The following is a 17,766-nucleotide window of genomic DNA, read 5'->3' as shown; positions in this document are numbered from 1 at the left end:
GGGTCAAAATACGTGTGATAGCCAGACCGACACATACTTTACTACAAGGGTTGGTATTTGACTACAGTATACTGTACTTTACACATACTTTACTACAAGGGCTGGTATTTAACTACAGTATACTGTACTTTACACATACAGTACTTTACTGCCAGGGTTGCTGATTTACACAGGCGTTTGTGGGTGTGTGGGTTTGTATGTGTGTGTATGTATGTGTGTGTGTGTGTGTGTGTGTGTGTGTGTGTGTGTGTGTGTGTGTGTGTGTGTGTGTGTGTGTGTGTGTGTGTGTGTGTGTGTGTGTGTGTGTGTGTGTGTGTGTGTGTGTGTGTGTGTGTGTGTGTGTGTGTGTGTGTGTGTGTGTGTGTGTGTGTGCGTCTACTCTAAGCCATCCTAGGTAGTCAAAGTGGGCAAGGGTGAGGTGGGTTTTAGGAGTAAGGTCAAGTAGTAGTCTGCCCAGTTTGTTTTGTGATGTTTGTAATCTTGTTTTTAGCGCCTTTGAGGTGCTTTGGTACCATGAGGTGCAAGCATAGTCGTAGTACCCTTGAATGAGTGCTCCTACCAGAGTCTTCAGGGTATTCTTGTTTACCAGAGAGGAGATCCGGTACAACAATCTAGTAATTTCATCTTTCCTTGTGACAATATTGTCACCCACTGTAACTGGGACATGTTTAGGAGTAGGAAAAACGAGTTTTCTTCTCTTAGGCAGTGGTGGGACTGTGGCAAAATAGGAGCTTTGTTCAGGTCCCATTTTATGAATGTAAATGCTATGGATGTGCCTTCCAGTTACTACTTCGGTCTGGAGAAGAAGAATGGACAGAATAAAGTAATTCACTCACACTCTGACATCACTGATGCCAGTCAGATCCGGAGACGGGCTGTTCAGTTTTATTCTGCTTTGTAAAATGATGTCCCTCTACAGACCTTTTGTGAAGGATTGGCTAAGGTATCACAGGAGTCTAATGTGCTGCTTGAGAGACCTTTGGATTAATCAGAGCTCTATTCTGCCTTACAGAGCATGGATGGTCCCTGGTATTGACGGTTTGACGGTGGAGTTTTACAAAGCTTTTTGGGACATTGTGAAAGATAATCTTCTCAAGGTTTTCAATGAAAGTCTGGCTGAGGGTGCTTTGCCGCTTTCCTGTCGCAGAGCAGTGATAACCTTGCTGCCAAAAAAGGGGACTTTGCAAGACATCAGGAACTGGAGGCCTGTGTACATTTTATGCACCAAATATACGATTCTGTCAAAGACCTTAGCAAACCGTCTGAGAGCAGTAATGGACCAGATGGATGCATCGGGATCAGACATATTGTGTACCTGGCAGGTCAATATTAGATCATATATATATAATTCATGATGTTTTGGGTGTCTCTGAATCCGTTGGGCTTGAATACTGGTCTTATTTCAATAGATCAGGAGAAAGCATTTGACCGCGTTGAACACAATTGTCTCTGGAGGGTTATGGAGAGTTTTGAGTTCAGCGATGGTCTCATTGCTATAGTTAAAGTGTTGTATCAGAACATTGAGAGTGTGTTAAAGTTCAATGGTGCTCTATGTGCTCCTTTTGAAGTACAGAGGGGCATTGGACAAGGCTGCGCTCTGTCTGGCATGTTATATGCCATTTATCTGGAATCCAGTATACCTGGTTTCCAAGAGAACATTGTTTTGTCTGCTTATGCTGATGATGTAGTTGTTTTTGTAAAGAATCTAAATGATGTAAGTATTGGAGAGAATTGCTGAACATTTTAGGGCTGTGTCCACTGCCAAAATAAATTGGAGGAAGAGTGAAGATTTAGCTGTTGGTAACTGGCGTAGCAGATTACCTGTGTTACCTCAAAGCATGACCTGGAAAAGGGATGGTTTTAGATATTTAGCAGTGTACCTTGTTCAGAAAAATTGGGATAATGTGGTGGAGAAAGTAGTTTGGAAGGCTGTTTAAGTGGAGATAGATGGCTGTTGCCTCAGATTTCCTATAGAGGCAGAGTCCTGATAATAAACAACCCTGTAAGCTTCTACCTTGTGGCATAAGTTGGCAAGTGTAGAGCCTCCTATGTTGGTGCAGTTTCAGGCAAAGATGGTCAATTTCTTCTGGGATCGTCAGCACTGGGTTCCTCAGAGTGTTCTGTGTTTGCCCAGAGAAGAGGGAGGGCAAGGCCTGATTCACTTAGCAAGTAGGACAGCGACTTTAAGGTTTAAGTTTACGTTTATTTGGATCCCCATTAGCTGTTACAAATGGCAACAGCTACTCTTCCTGGGGTCCACAAGGTTACAGTTCATACAGCAATATCTGATAGGACCAAAAGATTTAGTTTGGAGAGAAGTTGCCTCTTTTATTCTTAGGAAAGTTAATAGTCTTGGTCTTGATGTGTCTTTGTTTTTAACAGACCCGATGACTTTAAGACTAAATGCACTTCCTCCTTTTTATCAGGGGATTTTCAAGTCATGGACACTTTTCAAGTGTATAAGAACTGCTCCTATTAACTCATTGCACTGGTTACTGGAGGAGCCTCTTGTCCACGGTGCAACAATGGACATAAGGCCCTGGGCTGACTGGACTGCTGTGTGCTACAGAAGTAGTACGCATGGGACAACTGGTGGACACAGCAGGACCCGAGTTAAAAGATGCTCAGGCTGTGTGTTCTTTATTGGGCCTGAGGTCACAGCGCTATGCAACAAGGATGCTGGTTCTCTGGAGACAGAGGTTGACTGTCAAGGAATTGCTTAGCAATAAAACCGGACAAACAGGAGGAGTTTCCAAATGTGTATCTGAGCCCTGTACTGGGCGAGATGTCTGGTCCCTGGGCTGACTGGACTGCTGTGTGCTACAGAAGTAGTACGCCTGGGACAACTGGTGGACACAGCAGGACCCGAGTTAAAAGATGCTCAGGCTGTGTGTTCTTTATTGGGCCTGAGGTCACAGCGCTATGCAACAAGGATGCTGGTTCTCTGGAGACAGAGGTTGACTGTCAAGGAATTGCTTAGCAATAAAACCGGACAAACAGGAGGAGTTTCCAAATGTGTATCTGAGCCCTGTACTGGGCGAGATGTCTGGTCCTCTGCTTTCTATCAAGGATTCAAGTTTAACACTATACAAAATGAACAGGAAATCATGGTACAGAAACGGTGTAAAAAGAATCAATAAGAAATGGCTAAATAACAGAGTGGACACTGTATGGAGGAGCAGGCTGTGTGCAGGTAGTGACACTCAACCTGTGTGGAGGAATAGAATACAAGCCTCCTTTAAAAAAAATGGCAGACGTTCAGTGGAGGGTTCTGCATGGTGCTGTAGCAGTGAACGGTTTGGTTTCTATCATAAACCCAGTGGTGGAGAATAAATGTATTTTCTGTGGGTAACTGAGACAGTTTTTCATGTTTTTCAGTTTTTACACTGTAACAGGCTTTCAGGGCTATTTGAGCTGCTCACCAATGTTTTCATGCATTTTGGTGAAACCTTTTCTGTTATCAGTTATATTTTTGGAGCAGGATATAAAAAAAGATAATAAGAAAAAATGGCAACTTCTTAACTTTCTGGTGCGGGAAGCTATGCTTGCAGTCTATGTAAACAGGATAAATAGAGTGGAAGATAAACCGGACCAGGATGCAGTATTCAAGATTCAAGAAGTTCATTCATCAAGACATAATAGTGAAATGAAGGTGGTGATAAAAATAAAGATAAAATACAAGAGGCAATGAGTCCTATGTACACTTTCTATACAATATACATATTTTTTCAATATATATTTTTTCCTTTAAAGTTACCTTTTTCCTTTCCTTTAAAGTGACCTCTTCTCATGTGATTAAAGTGACCTGTGGTGTGGTTGTGTGTGAGAGAGTGCAGATGTGTGGTGTGTGTGTGTTCATGTGTGCTTGTGTGTGTAGAGATCAGTGTTCAATGTTCTGATGGCCTGGGGGAAGAAGCTGAGCCTGAGTCTCTATTAGTGTGGTGCTGTAATGTGAAGGCTAGAGTCTGGCTGGAATTCAGGTTTTATAAAGCTATGGGCAATTTGGAGGCTTTTGCTCAGGAATGGTGTTATGGAAATATAATTTGTGATGTCATTGGTGGTGAATTGGTGTTTAACAACATTGTGAATATGTTAAATTCAATGTTTTGTATTGTTGTGTATTGTCTTTTAAAGGCCTTTTTAAAGGCTTTTGATACAGTACAAAACAAAGTACTTAAAAAGTACCCTCTGTCTCTCTCTCTCTCTCTCTCCCTCTCTCTCTCCTCTGTATCTCTCTCTTCCTCTGTCTCTCTCTTTCTCTCTCCCCCCCTCTCTCTCTCCCCCTCTCATCTCCCCCTCTCATCTCCCCCCTCAGGTAATGGAGTGTGTTCCTGTGGGTTCTGTCAGTGTGCTCCAGACTGGCAGGGTGAGAACTGTAACTGTTCCAGGAGGACTGACACCTGCATGTCCAGCCTGGGTCTGCTGTGCAGCGGCAGGGGGGTCTGTGTGTGTGGAGCCTGTGAGTGCACTCAGCCTGGAGCCTACGGTGCCACATGTGACAAGTGTCCCACCTGCCCTGACGCCTGCACCATGAAGAAGTAAACACACACACACCACACCCCCCTGCCCTGACACAGGGGCCCTGTTCCTTGTACCTGGCTAACTGAGTTAGCCGGATAATTTTCAGCATAGCTTGACTTAAACTAGACCTTTCCGTTCCCCGACGTCGGATTGTCTAAATCGCTATGGCAACATATCAGAACGTTTGAACCTGCTCCAGAGCAGGGTTTAGTTCAGTTAGCTCGATAACCTGCATGGCCACACCCTCGCAAAGAAATGCCAGCTCGCTTCCTGAAATAATTCTCACAGTCTAGATCCCATTATACCATTCTGAATTATGTTTTCGTGCTTCGTTCTTCTAGAGGGGACTTTTGAAATGTAAAATAATATAGGGCGGCTACGTGGCGCAGTGGGCAAGGCGCTCGCCACGAATACTGGAGACTCGGCTCGAACAGGAAAGCCTCCCTGTTCGAGCCCAGCTCTCCACATTGCTTTCAGTTTAGCTGGTCGTCCACACTAATACACATTGGCCGTATTAGGGGGAGGGAAACTGAAGGGTGGGGATCGGGCGTTGTGGACAGCGACTCCTACAGGTCGGTTGGTGCGCCTGCGCAGTAGAATCAGGAAGCGACGGGGGCGGGGCCCCTCCAAAGCCCAGACCCCGACGCTGAAAGATTGAGCCGCGCAGGTGGAAAGATGCGACTGCTGTTACCTCAAGTATCGGAGGGGACTCGTGCTATGTATGACTTAGTCCACATTGCAGCCAGCTTGTGGGAGGCATGAAACAACGTTCAAAGACAGGGGAGGGTTGAATTGGACGATATGAAAATTGGGATGGGAGAAAAATAGAAAAAATGGGAGAAAAAGTGGATAAAAAAAAAAGTTAAATAATATACCTAAAATGCTGATAATAAATTTGCTTTGTCCTAAATAATGCACGTCATATTTATACAGATACGGCGCTCACGCGTCGCGATACACACTGTGGTTATTTTAATTTGAATGAAACCTATCGGGCGTTTGGCTCTGATTCGTTTCATATTCTCCGCGGTTTATGTATTTGCTTAACGGAGCGCCCGGATTGTGTTTCATTCAAGCATAAATTGAAGTGTCTTTATGCGTGGACTGTGGATTATGAATTACGAGGAATCTGAATCTGTGGATTGTTGAATTGTATCACTGTCACTCACACGTTATTGTGATATTGTAACTGGGATTAAAATGTCTGATGAGATGCGCTGTTTGACGGATTTGAGAAATTGAATGAGCCGTTGACATTTGATGAATACATTTGAGAAAATGCGTTCAAGCACCGTTATCTGATGATGAACATGAGGTGTCACTGGTATAAACCAAAGGTTAATCAATTCAAAACAGATTAAAACCTGATTAATAGTGAAACTGTATAGCCTCCCTCCAAGCCTCTCTGACTTATTCTCTCTGTTATTTCGGGGGTCGCGCCGAACCATGTATTTATATATAAAGTACATGATACCTAAGCCGAGCACATACAGTACAGATATCCTCATAAGTATCTATTAATTCATATCAATTAGATACTCTTTGGGCTTGTTTGTATCTACTTATCTGAAAGAGTTGAACTAATTATTTTTGCTAGCAATAGATCTCATTCGATTATTCATTCCATTAAGCCTACTGCCAGCAGGCACATTTAAAGAAATATAATCTGATTGATTGGGGTAATGAGGGACTTAACATTAGCCTATAGATTATGCATTTAACTTGTCGGCGAGGCTATTGAGCCGTACTGTATTGTACCCATTCTGCAATCTGTTAACACTTTGATCGCCATGGTTAAATTCATAACCAAATAAATTTTACCATCCCTAGCCAGCTCTATTTGTCTATGGAGAAGTTCCCCTTCTTTGCAGGGCTATAACTTTTTAAATTCTATTGCTAAATTGACATTATTATGGCCCATTCAATGTCCTATATCCATTGTTCAGGGTGTAGCAACGTTATACTTTTTCATTCACATATTCATACTAAAATATGGTCTAAAGTATAAGTATGTTTTTATCGTTTTCTGCAGCTTTCTCCAGAACTTGATTTATAGCCCCAAATGCATTATATTGATGATCAAATACAGTTTGGTAGCGATCGGTGCCAGATGAAAAATTTCAACTGGAGGTACTTCTAGAAGTTACTACGTATCATCTGATATTGACCGGATGGGCGGGGGGTCGTTTATAATTCCGTGGGCAATGTTATATCATTCGTCTAGTGTGGGTCATATGGTCATCAGAGCAGTTTATATGGAACACGTTAGAAAATAACGCTGGATCTTACCGTATCTTCCTCGCGCCGTTGGACGATCAGCTTGGAGTAGACAGTTTTCTATTATGGGATGTTGATATAGATGAACCATTTCCAGGTTGTATAATACTATATACGTCCAAATAACGTTGTTTATTGAGTTAGGGCGAGCGATTGATTATCCAGTGTGTTGAGATGGAGTCCGGCTAACGATCGCGAGTGCTCGGACAAAATATGGATGAGCACTTCCTGTTTGGCGCGTCACTTCCTGTTGGCCGATCTGCCGATCGGCCACCAGATGGCCGTTAGACAGTTGAGTGGAGCTCACCAGTACATCTCATGTCTCCGGAGGAGAAATATGATTTCGATCACAGATTTTTTGAAATATTGATATCAAAGACGAGTTACGGCGTCTTCGGCAGAATGAGCATGGCGAGCAAAGACGAGTTACGGCGTTCCCGGCGATTAAAGTGTTAATAAACGTTTCAATCAATCAATCAATCAATGCCGTTAGAAAATCAGGATTTCTGCGATCGACACCTGCTGTCTTTTCAGGTGAGGCGGCCACGCGCAATTATCCTGAGTATCAAGTCTGGTTCGAATTAACGAGACTGAATCAGCGTTCGAGGAACAGGGAAAGCCCGGATTCAAACATCAGGTTAATTGAATCTGGATAATGGGACTTTTGATCGACTTAGTTGAACCAGGTACGGGGAATAGGGCCCTGTGCGTAACCCCTGCGTACGATAATTTCTAAGCAAAGTGGGACTTATCAATTTGAACTTGTGCTTGACTTTGTGCGTATATCTAAGCACAGCTCGGAGCATGCGTACCGGTAGAATATATGAAGACTACAGCGCGGAAATAAGCTTCCGTGCATTAGTTTCAACACTGGCGTGTTCTGTATGAACCGTAATTCATTATAGTTCATTGTAAAATAGCAACAGTAGTGTGATTATGGTCAAAACCCTATAAATAGCATTTGGAATAATAGGTATTTCTCTCCGAATGAATGCAGCATGGTTTATATAGCGTTATCGGAATATACGGGGTGTACTGACTGACTGCGATCCGCGTAACTCAACTCATTATTATTTTGCGCACAGACCGCAGAAACACAGGAACGTTTTGATTATATTTAAAAGGCTTTGCCATAACGTTAAACGAAACAAGTGGAATTTCGAAGCTGTAAGCAGAATACAAGTCATATGGACACGACACCCATCCCACTTCCTACTGTATAAGAAAGAATAAAAAACGCATTGCAACGAGAACAGAGGTTATTTGTTGAGTTTATGTGTATTACAAAACCCTTGCAATAAATGTGTCTTAAATGAATGAAAAGCATACATGCTCTGGATACAGAGCATATATCGTGTGGGTGATATGACTTGTATTCTGCTTACAGAATAGTTTTACAATGTCAAAGCCTTTTAATATAAATCAAAACGTTCCCGTATTTCTGCAATCTATGCGCATAATAATAACGAGTTGAGTTTATTTTTTATTTTTTTTAATCTTTTTCCCCCTCCATTTTTCCTCCAATTTTCTCCCATCCCAATGTTAGTCGTATGCCAATTCCCAATCCCTTCCTGGTCGCTGCGCACTTACCCCCCACAGTCAGATCATCTGGGAGAGTGGAGGCTATCACGTGCTTCCTCCGACACACGTCCAGCCAATCAACCGCTTCTTTTCACCTGGCAGCGCGGATCCTCCCTGAGAGGGCGTAGCGTGTGGAAGGATCACACTATCCCACTCAGGTCCTATCCGCGCTTAGCAGGCGCCCCGACCGAACTGTAGGAGTCGCTGTTTACAACGACCCGGACCCACCCCGCCAGCTTCTCCCACACCCTCTAATACAGCCAATTGTATTAGTGTGAACGGCCAGCCAAGCTGGTGACAACCCCGGAGCTGTAAGCTGGATTCGAACTTCGGGGTTGGTGACGAACGCAATCTCCGCTACGCCACCTAACCGCCCCTTAACGAGTTGAGTTCTAACAAAGAACGTATTACATGCTGGGTAGGCTGATAGAGTAAACTATGACATGAATATGAATAGGAATATGATATGATATAAGGTATACTGGTCCCGTCCGTCCGTGAGGATAGCGAGGAGTCGGATATCCATTAAATGGCATTTGAGAATATAGGCTATTAATGCAATGCGACGGCCTATAGCCTACATATTATTTAATGTTTTCATAAGCGTAAAGATACAACAGCTAGATTAACACATTGACGACCACGGTTTGCAGTGTAATATGGTTCTAGATGACCAGGGTTTGTCAACAAACCGATGTACTTTTGGATAGCTATATATATACTTTATAGTATTGCTATCTGTCCATTCTCATTGTCACTTGAGTGCATAAACCGTGCCTTCATAATGGCTTAAAGAAAATAAAAATCCATCGGTTGGTTGTCATTTTATAGCGTCGTGAATATAAGCTTTATCGCAGTTTTCGTCTCTTTTGATTTTTCTGGGAAGCTAGATATGAGGCTAGTCACGTTAAATCGAACAGCATTTCTGTTGTATATATACGAATGAAATAAAACAAACTGCTTAGCATCCGGACTATTACAGAGCATCTATGGATGAAATGGGGGCGGCGGGGGACGCCGATTAGTATTATTGATTAGCAATACAGTGTGCGTTCAAGTAGCCACATTCACTGATCGATTGCTTGCGTGTTACAACAATGTCCAATCCGGCTGTAATTTGGGTGAATAGTATCCTACCGTCAGCCCATGTGATCGCCGGCAGCATTTCCCCATTATTCATCGGCATCTGGTAGATCGATATGTCCATTGGCTGATCATAAATCCCATTATTCCAGGCTGAAATCTGCGTTCCGAAACGTGATCAAAGATGGAGGATGTTCGCCTGGGATCCAGGCTCATATGAAACGCCCCTAGACAGTAAAAAAAAGAAAAATCCCATTCGGCCTCAATTATACTGCAGTGGAGCGATGGCGCCCCTAAGAGGATCTGGCCGGTATTGCATGTCGCCGATTTAAATCTGGCGGGTAAATCTGCAGAGTCGATCTGGGATCTTGATCCGTTTATTAATATGGAATAAAACAATAACAACTTGCCACGAGTTAACTCGTGGCTCTGGTCCACAACGGGTGGAATCGAAACACGAGTTAACTCGTGGACGGTCCTTAATGTGTTAATGATCAAGTTAGTTTACTGTGCAGGGTTCGCAAGGCTGTGCCATGCATGCTATTATTTATGCGCAAGTTACTGTTGCATAATGTAGGCTATGGCTGCTATTATATCATATAGGCTACCTAATACCGACAACAAAATAGATTGTATCATATGCCTCTACAAATCATATTATAGCCAATCGAACACAACTAAAAGACTTCTTTTCTGTGAGCTCCGTGCACAGATGTGATAATAATAATAATAATAACAACAACAACAACAACAACAACAACAACAACAACAACAACAACAATAATAATAATAATAATAATAATAATAATAATAATAATAATAATAATAATAATAATAATAATAATAATAATAATAGCTTCATTTTATATAGCGCCTTTCAAGAGACCCATGCAAGGTCGCTTTACATAGATAGGGGGGGGGGGATAACAAAGTAATAAACATAGTGGACAGACACACAACATATAAATATGATGATGGGATTCAAGTTCACGTTTTTATTGATCACATAGGCAGGCTATACATGGCACGGTCCATCGTGATATTGTAGATGGATCGAGCAATAGACTGTTACTGTACCACCCATGTAGCTGTCAAAGCTCCATCACAAATGCAGTTATGTGAATAGAAAGGGATTCCACTCAGTGATGGGCATTTGCCTGATAAAATGTATTCATTTAATGTCGTCGCTTCCGGGAGGAAAGGCATGCTGCATGTTTTCAATTCATTAAATAAAACGGATACTTTTTGCAAGGGTTTACTGACGGTCATACAAATAATCAACCAACTACATACTGTAACTTTTCAGTGCACGTTCTTATTTACATTGTGACAACAGCCTTGTGAGCTCCCGCACACAGACATGATGGAATTCAAGTGCAAGTTTGTATTGATCACATATAGGCAGGCTACACATTGCGTATAGGCTACATCATACATGGCAGTGAGATTCATTGTTCTTGTATATGCTCTCGTATTATTGTTTATATAGGCTACCCAATACCGACATCAAAATAGATTGTATGCATCTACAAATCATATGCAGCAGGTAGAACATTTACGGAAAATCCGTCGCGATTTGGGGAGAACTTTAATCCCTGGGTATTAATCGAACAAAACGGAAAAAGGCAGTCATATTCCAGCACGGTCTTTATTAGTTAATATGGTCTTTAAGTTAATAGATATCATATCCGACATCACCGTTCGTGTACATGTCTGTCAGCCTGCGTATTCCTCCATAACACGCTTCCCTCGGCTTAGTCCACTTTTCCACATTTCATGGGGGTGTTCCATTACCGTATATGGTTAATTACGGGCGGTGCTATATGCAAATGTGCACAAGCTGCAGCGTAGGATCAAAGTGATATTTATCAAGACAGGTGTGCGTACGACCTGTGTACGCACGTGTGATAAATCCCGTTTTTTTTTGCGTACACACATTCTAAATTATGTGCTTAAGAACAAAGATAGAACACTTTCTAAGAATTGTTGATAAATGAGGGCCCAGGTCTTCAGGAATGTGATGTTGCTGCTTCCCTCCTGCAGGGAGTGTGTGGAGTGTAAACACTTCAAGAGGGGCAAGCTGGCGGAGGACAACACCTGCTCTCGCATCTGTCGTGACGAGATCGAACTGGTGGAGGACTTAGGTGAGACACGCATCCACCCAGCAAACTATCCCCGGAACGGCTGCCTTGAAGAGATGGCTCAGAGTTTGGATTTTATTTTCCGTTAAAGGTGCTATAGATTAAATATGTAGAGTAATCATTTAACCTCTTATCCATCAGGCAAAAATGGGGCTAGTTTTGCATAACATGCTTGACAATTGCATACCCAAAGTTATTTGTGATTTATTCTTGAACCAACTTATAGCACATGCTTGAGTCTGGTCTCTTTTGAAAGGAAACATTCTGAACTAATGTATTCTGAGTGCTAATGTAATAGAGTTACAGAGGTTTGATCAAACAAGTCAAGTCAAGAGTTTTATTTGTCACGGCATACAAGTATACAATGAAATGCGGGTGGTCTTGCCCGCAACGATGTGCAATACAGTAGTACAACATATAATAGAATCCAATAAAACAACATTGTGCAATAAACAGGTACCATAGTGGGGCATCTCGGTATTTGTACATAAGTTATTTACAGAGCATGGAGGACATGCTAGGTCCTTTGGTAGTGCAATACACTGTTACTGTTGCTATACTATTTTTAAAGTGACCTTTCCTTTGTGGCCATAAGTGTGGGCGTGTGCAGCATGAGTGTGTGCTTGCTCATGTTAAAGTGGCTGCTAGTGTGCGAGCATGTACAGCGTGCGTGTCGTGTGTGTGCTCATGTGTGCTTGTGTGTGGAGAGTTCAGTGTTCTGTGGCACTCAGTGTTCAGTGTTCAAGGCTCTGATGGCCTGGGGGAAGAAGCTGAGCCGAAGCCTCTCTGTCCTAGTAGCTGGGGTTCGCAGGCGTCTGCCTGACCTCAGCAGCTGGAACAGGCTGTTGTTGGGGTGGTGAGGGTCTTTCATTATTCTGCAGGCTCTGGATTTGCACCTCTTGTTGTATAGAACCTGCAGGGTAGGTAGTGCAATACCCGTGGTACACTCGGCTGAGCGCACCACTCTCTGTAGGGCCTTCTTGTCCTGTGCCGTGCTGTTTCCATACCAGGCAGTGATGTTTCCAGTCAAGATGCTCTCTACAGCTCCAGAGTAGAAGGACTGGAGTATCTTCCCAGATACTCTGAACTTCCTTAACTGTCTCAGGTGGTAGAGGCGCTGCTTCGCCTTTTTTACGACTGTGTCTATGTGTGTTGACCATGTCAGATCCTCTGAGATGTGGACCCCCAGGTACTTAAAGCTGCTCACCCTGTCCACGGTAGCCCCGTTTATCCTCAGTGGTGTGTGTGTCTCCTGCTGTCCTCTCCGATAATCCACGATCAGCTCCTTGGTTTTACCAATGTTCAGGAGCAGGCTGTTGTCCTGGCACCAGCGTTCCAGTACCTCAACCTCCTCCCGGTAGGCCTTCTCGTCGTTGTCCGAGATCAGCCCCACCACCACCGTGTCGTCTGCAAACTTCACTATGGAGTTGGAGCTGAACTTGGCCACACAATCGTGTGTGTAGAGTGAGTACATCAGGGGGCTCAGAACACAGCCCTGGGGGGACCCGATGCTCAGGGTGATGGTGTTGGAGGTCTGACCCCCCACCCTGACTGCCTGGGGTCTTTCACTCAGAAAGTCCAGTACCCAGGCGCTCAGAGCGGAGCTCAGACCCAGCTCGATCAGCTTGTCCACCAGTCTGGTGGGGACTATGGTGTTGAACGCTGAGCTGTAGTCAATGAACAACAGTCTCACATAGCCCCCCTTCTGGCGGTCAAGGTGAGAGAGGGTGCTGTGCAGTACCTGGGAGACCGCGTCGTCAGTGGACCTGTTTGTCCTGTATGCAAATTGCATAGGGTACATATCACTGGGGAGGGAGGCACAAATGTGATCCTTGACCAGCCTCTCGAAACATTTCATGACCACCGAGGTGAGTGCCACCGGTCTGTAGTCATTGAGACATGTTGGGGAGGGTTTCTTCGGTACAGGAATGATGGTAGACATCTTGAAGCAGACAGGGACCACTGACTCTGCCAGGGATTGATTAAATATGGCGGTGAACACAGGGGCTAGCTGGTTGGCACAGGACTTAAGTATGCGTCCTGTTATACCATCTGGGCCAGCCGCTTTCCTGGTGTTCACCTGCATAAATGCTCTTCTCACACTGTGTTCCGGCAGCTAATGTAACTTTCCAACAATGTATTGGTTGATCAGGAAAAACACAGCTGAAGCCGACAGACGAGGGCAAAGTGCACAAATGTTTCCTGTGGACGGTTAAAACCTTTATCTGCATGTTGTGGATTAAATCAAATCTGAACTATCCCTTTAACTTATTCTCCCAACGATAACATCTGAAAAAATTTGATTTGCTCACAACCTTCCATCCAGAATTCCATGACGCAGCAGTGAACTGCACCTACAAGGACGAGGACGACTGTGTGGAGCGCTTCCAGTACTACGAAGACGCCAGCGGCAAGTCCATCCTGTTCGTGGTCCAAGAGCCTGGTGAGAGAGATTTCATCTAATCTTTATTTAAACTCGAAAGGAAACTGAGGCTTCCCTCATTTACAGTCACGTCGAGTGTACATACAGAAAGTGTACTCCCCTCTCCTGCACCTCCTCCCCTCTCCTGCACTTCCTCCTCTCCCCTGCACCTCCTCCCCTCCCCTGCACCTCCTCCCCTCTCCTGCACCTACTCCCCTCTCCTGCACTTCCTCCTCTCCCCTGCACCTCCTCCCCTCCCCTGCACCTCCTCCCCTCTCCTGCACCTCCTCCCCTCCCCTGCACCTCCTGCACCTCCTCCCCTCTCCTGCACCTCCTCCCCTCTCCTGCACCTCCTGCACCTCCTCCCCTCTCCTGCACCTCCTGCACCTCCTGCACCTCCTGCACCTCCTCCCCTCTCCTGCACCTCCTGCACCTCCTCCCCTCTCCTGCACCTCCTGCACCTCCTCCCCTCCCCTGCACCTCCTCCCCTCCCCTGCACCTCCTCCCCTCTCCTGCACCTCCTCCCCTCCCCTGCACCTCCTGCACCTCCTCCCCTCTCCTGCACCTCCTGCACCTCCTCCCCTCTCCTGCACCTCCTGCACCTCCTCCCCTCTCCTGCACCTCCTCCCCTCTCCTGCACCTCCTGCACCTCCTCCCCTCTCCTGCACCTCCTCCCCTCTCCTGCACCTCCTCCCCTCTCCTGCACCTCCTGCACCTCCTCCCCTCTCCTGCACCTCCTCCCCTCCCCTGCACCTCCTCCCCTCCCGTGGACCTCCGCAACTGTAGCTACTTCCGGGGTAGGCCTGATTGGCCCCGACAGGCACGTGACAGGCGCGGCCACGCCCCGCGGCAGCCTCAGGACACGCAACGAGTTCACAGGCTTTCCGCCTTCAACGCCGCCCAGGAAGAGGCAGGAACAGGAGTTTGCGGCGCCTTTCACATCGCAGTAGTCATCAGTCATAATAATCGCGCCGCAGTCATGCAATCATTTATCATTTAACATTTGAAAGGCCAGTCATAATAATCGCGCCGCAGTCGGCAGTCATGCAATCATTTATCATTTATGAAATAGTATAGAGACATATGTACAGCGTCGCGACGGCAGTCATCAGTCATAATAATCGCGCCGCAGTCGGCAGTCATGCAATCATTTATCATTTAACATTTGAAAGGCATACATTGTTGAAGGCAAGATCTACGCATTGAAGCGTTGAGAGAAAAAGACAGCCAAGATTGTACTTTAAACTAAATGACTTTTATTTGCCTGTATTCTAATTACATGCGCTGCTTTGGTCCAACATTAAAACGTCAAAGTAGAACTATTATGTACTTTCTCGTTGCGCGTCCTGAGGCTGCCGCGGGGCGTGGCCGCGCCTGTCACGTGCCTGTCGGGGCCAATCAGGCCTACCCCGGAAGTAGCTACAGTTGCGGAACAGTAACAGGCCTCCCCTGCACCTCCTCTCCTCCCCTCTCCTGCACCTCCTCCCCTCCCCTGCACCTCCTCCCCTCCCCTGCACCTCCTCCCCTCTCCTGCACCTCCTCCCCTCCCATGCGCCTCCTCCCCTCCCCTGCACCTCCTCCCCTCCCATGCGCCTCCTCCCCTCCCCCTTCCTCCCCTCTCCTGCACCTCCTCCCCTCCCATGCGCCTCCTCCCCTCCCATGCGCCTCCTCCCCTCCCCCTCCTCCCCTCTCCTGCACCTCCTCCCCTCCCCTGCACCTCCTCCCCTCTCCTGCACCTCCTCCCCTCCCCTGCACCTCCTCCCCTCCCCTGCCCTCCTCCCCTCCCCATGCGCCTCCTCCCCTCCCCCTCCTCCCCCTCTCCTGCACCTCCTCCCCTCCCATGCGCCTCCTCCCCTCCCCTGCGCCTCCTCCCCTCTCCTGCACCTCCTCCCCTCCCCTGCGCCTCCTCCCCTCTCCTGCACCTCCTCCCCTCCCCCTGCACCTCCTCCCCTCCCCTGCACCTCCTGCACCTCCCCTGCACCTCCTCCCCTCTCCTGCACCTCCTCCCTTCCCCTGCACCTCCTCCCTTCCCCTGCACCTCCTCCCCTCCCCTGCACCTCCTGCACCTCCCCTGCACCTCCTCCCCTCCCCTGCACCTCCTCCCCTCCCATGCGCCTCCTCCCCTCCCCTGTGCCTCTCCCCTCTTCCTGCACCTCCTCCCCTCTCCTGCACCTCCTCCCCTCTCCTGCGCCTCCTCCCCTGCACCTCCTCCCCTACACCTCCTCCCCTCTCCTGCACCTCCTCCCCCTCCTCCACTCCCCTCTCCTCCCCTGCGCCTCCTCCCCTCCTCATTAAGCAGCCTCACCGAGAAGAGCGCAGGGCGGTGAGAGAACCATTAAGGGGCTCTGGAGCTTGCAGAGCAAGTCTGTCCCCAGGTCTGTTTCTAATGGACGCGTGCATGTACTTGTGTGTATGTGTGTGTGTGTGTGTGTAATGTAAGGGTGACAAGGGTAGCAGAAGTGATGTTTGTGTGTGTGTGTGCGTGTGTGTGTGTGTGCTGTGTGTGTGTGTGTCTGTGTGTGTGTGTGTGTGTGTCTGTGTGTGTGTGTAATGTAAGGGTGACAAGGTAGCAGAAGTGATGTTTGTGTGTGTGTGTGTGTGTGTGTGTGTGTGGTGTGTGTGTGTGTGTGCGTGTGTGTGTGTGTGTGTGCGTGTGCGTGTGCGTGTGCATGTGCGTGTAATGGTAGGCGTGACCAGGTAGCAGAAGTGCTCCAAACATCCCTTGAACACAAAGAAGGACCAGGTTGTAAAAACAGGTTGTTAAACAGCTTCCCTGGAGCTTCTGGAGAAACTAGCTGACGCCAAGCAATCCTCCTACCCAGAGGAGAGAGAAGAGAGAGAGGAGAGAGAGAGACGAGAGAGAGAGAGAGAGAGAGAGAGAGAGAGTGAGAGAGAGAGAGAGAGACGAGAGAGAGAGAGAGAGAGAGGAGGGGGGGGTGGGGGGGGGGAAGAGAGAGATAAGGAGCTATATGTACAGTAGGATAAATAAGGAGCTATGTACAGTAGGAGAGAGTGATAATGAGCTATGTACAGTAGGAGAGAGACGAAGACATTCCTTTGTGAATGCTTGGAACTGTTGTTGGCCAATCTTCTATGCGTTCTTAACAGTCTCCACTGCCGATGGATCTGCAATCTCTTTGCTGTAAAGGACAAGCAGGTCTTCACTCACCTCTTAGAATGGGTTCCCCTTGCCCAGTTCTTCCATTACATTGACGAGTGAGCAGACATCTTTTCTATATATATATATAGATATAGCACTCATGTGTCCAGCTGGAAATAGCAGCAACAAGGCAGGGGTGTCCCTAAACAATGGTATAGGCCGGGGCACAGCGCCACTGTGAGAATGCGCCAGCGCCACTATGTGGCAATTATTTTTTTTATAATATAAATAAAAGATTAAATAAAAAATAAAAAATCATACACTGTACGTACTTAAATAACATTTGCACTTTAGTATGCTATAATATTGAAATGCCGTCTTTATATATATTTTTCTAATGTTCTTAGAATGGTGAGTGAGTATTTTATTTGGTTCTCAGGGTTAGTGGGATCTAGATTATATCCGTTATTGCATGAAGGTTTGACCAAGCGCTGGTGGCTATTTTGAAAAATTTCTGCCACGGCCACCAGGGTGCTAGTTTGTAGGGCTGACCCCTATTAGTCGATTAGTCGACTAATTGGTCGAAAGGAGCCGTAGTCTACTGGCCAACCTCTTAGTCGAATATAATAATAAAAAATTCA

General features: G+C 46.3%; 1 protein-coding gene across 1 annotated transcript in view; it reads left to right on the top strand.

Moving 5' to 3' along the window:
• Window positions 1–17,766, top strand: part of LOC311238235 (integrin beta-3-like) — a 97,942-nt gene that overhangs the window by 61,023 nt on the left and 19,153 nt on the right. The window contains exons 11-13 of the mRNA XM_084326258.1: window positions 4,316–4,538; window positions 11,506–11,606; window positions 13,930–14,046. Of these exons, the coding sequence (XP_084182384.1) occupies window positions 4,316–4,538; window positions 11,506–11,606; window positions 13,930–14,046 (441 nt within the window). The remainder of the gene's footprint in view (window positions 1–4,315; window positions 4,539–11,505; window positions 11,607–13,929; window positions 14,047–17,766) is intronic.

The sequence above is a fragment of the Notolepis coatsorum genome (genome assembly GCF_963971535.1).
Source record: "Notolepis coatsorum genome assembly, chromosome: 12".
NCBI classification, from domain to species: Eukaryota; Metazoa; Chordata; class Actinopteri; order Aulopiformes; family Paralepididae; genus Notolepis; species Notolepis coatsorum.
Note: the sequence above shows the minus strand (reverse complement) of the source record. Positions and strands in the feature narration are given on the sequence as shown.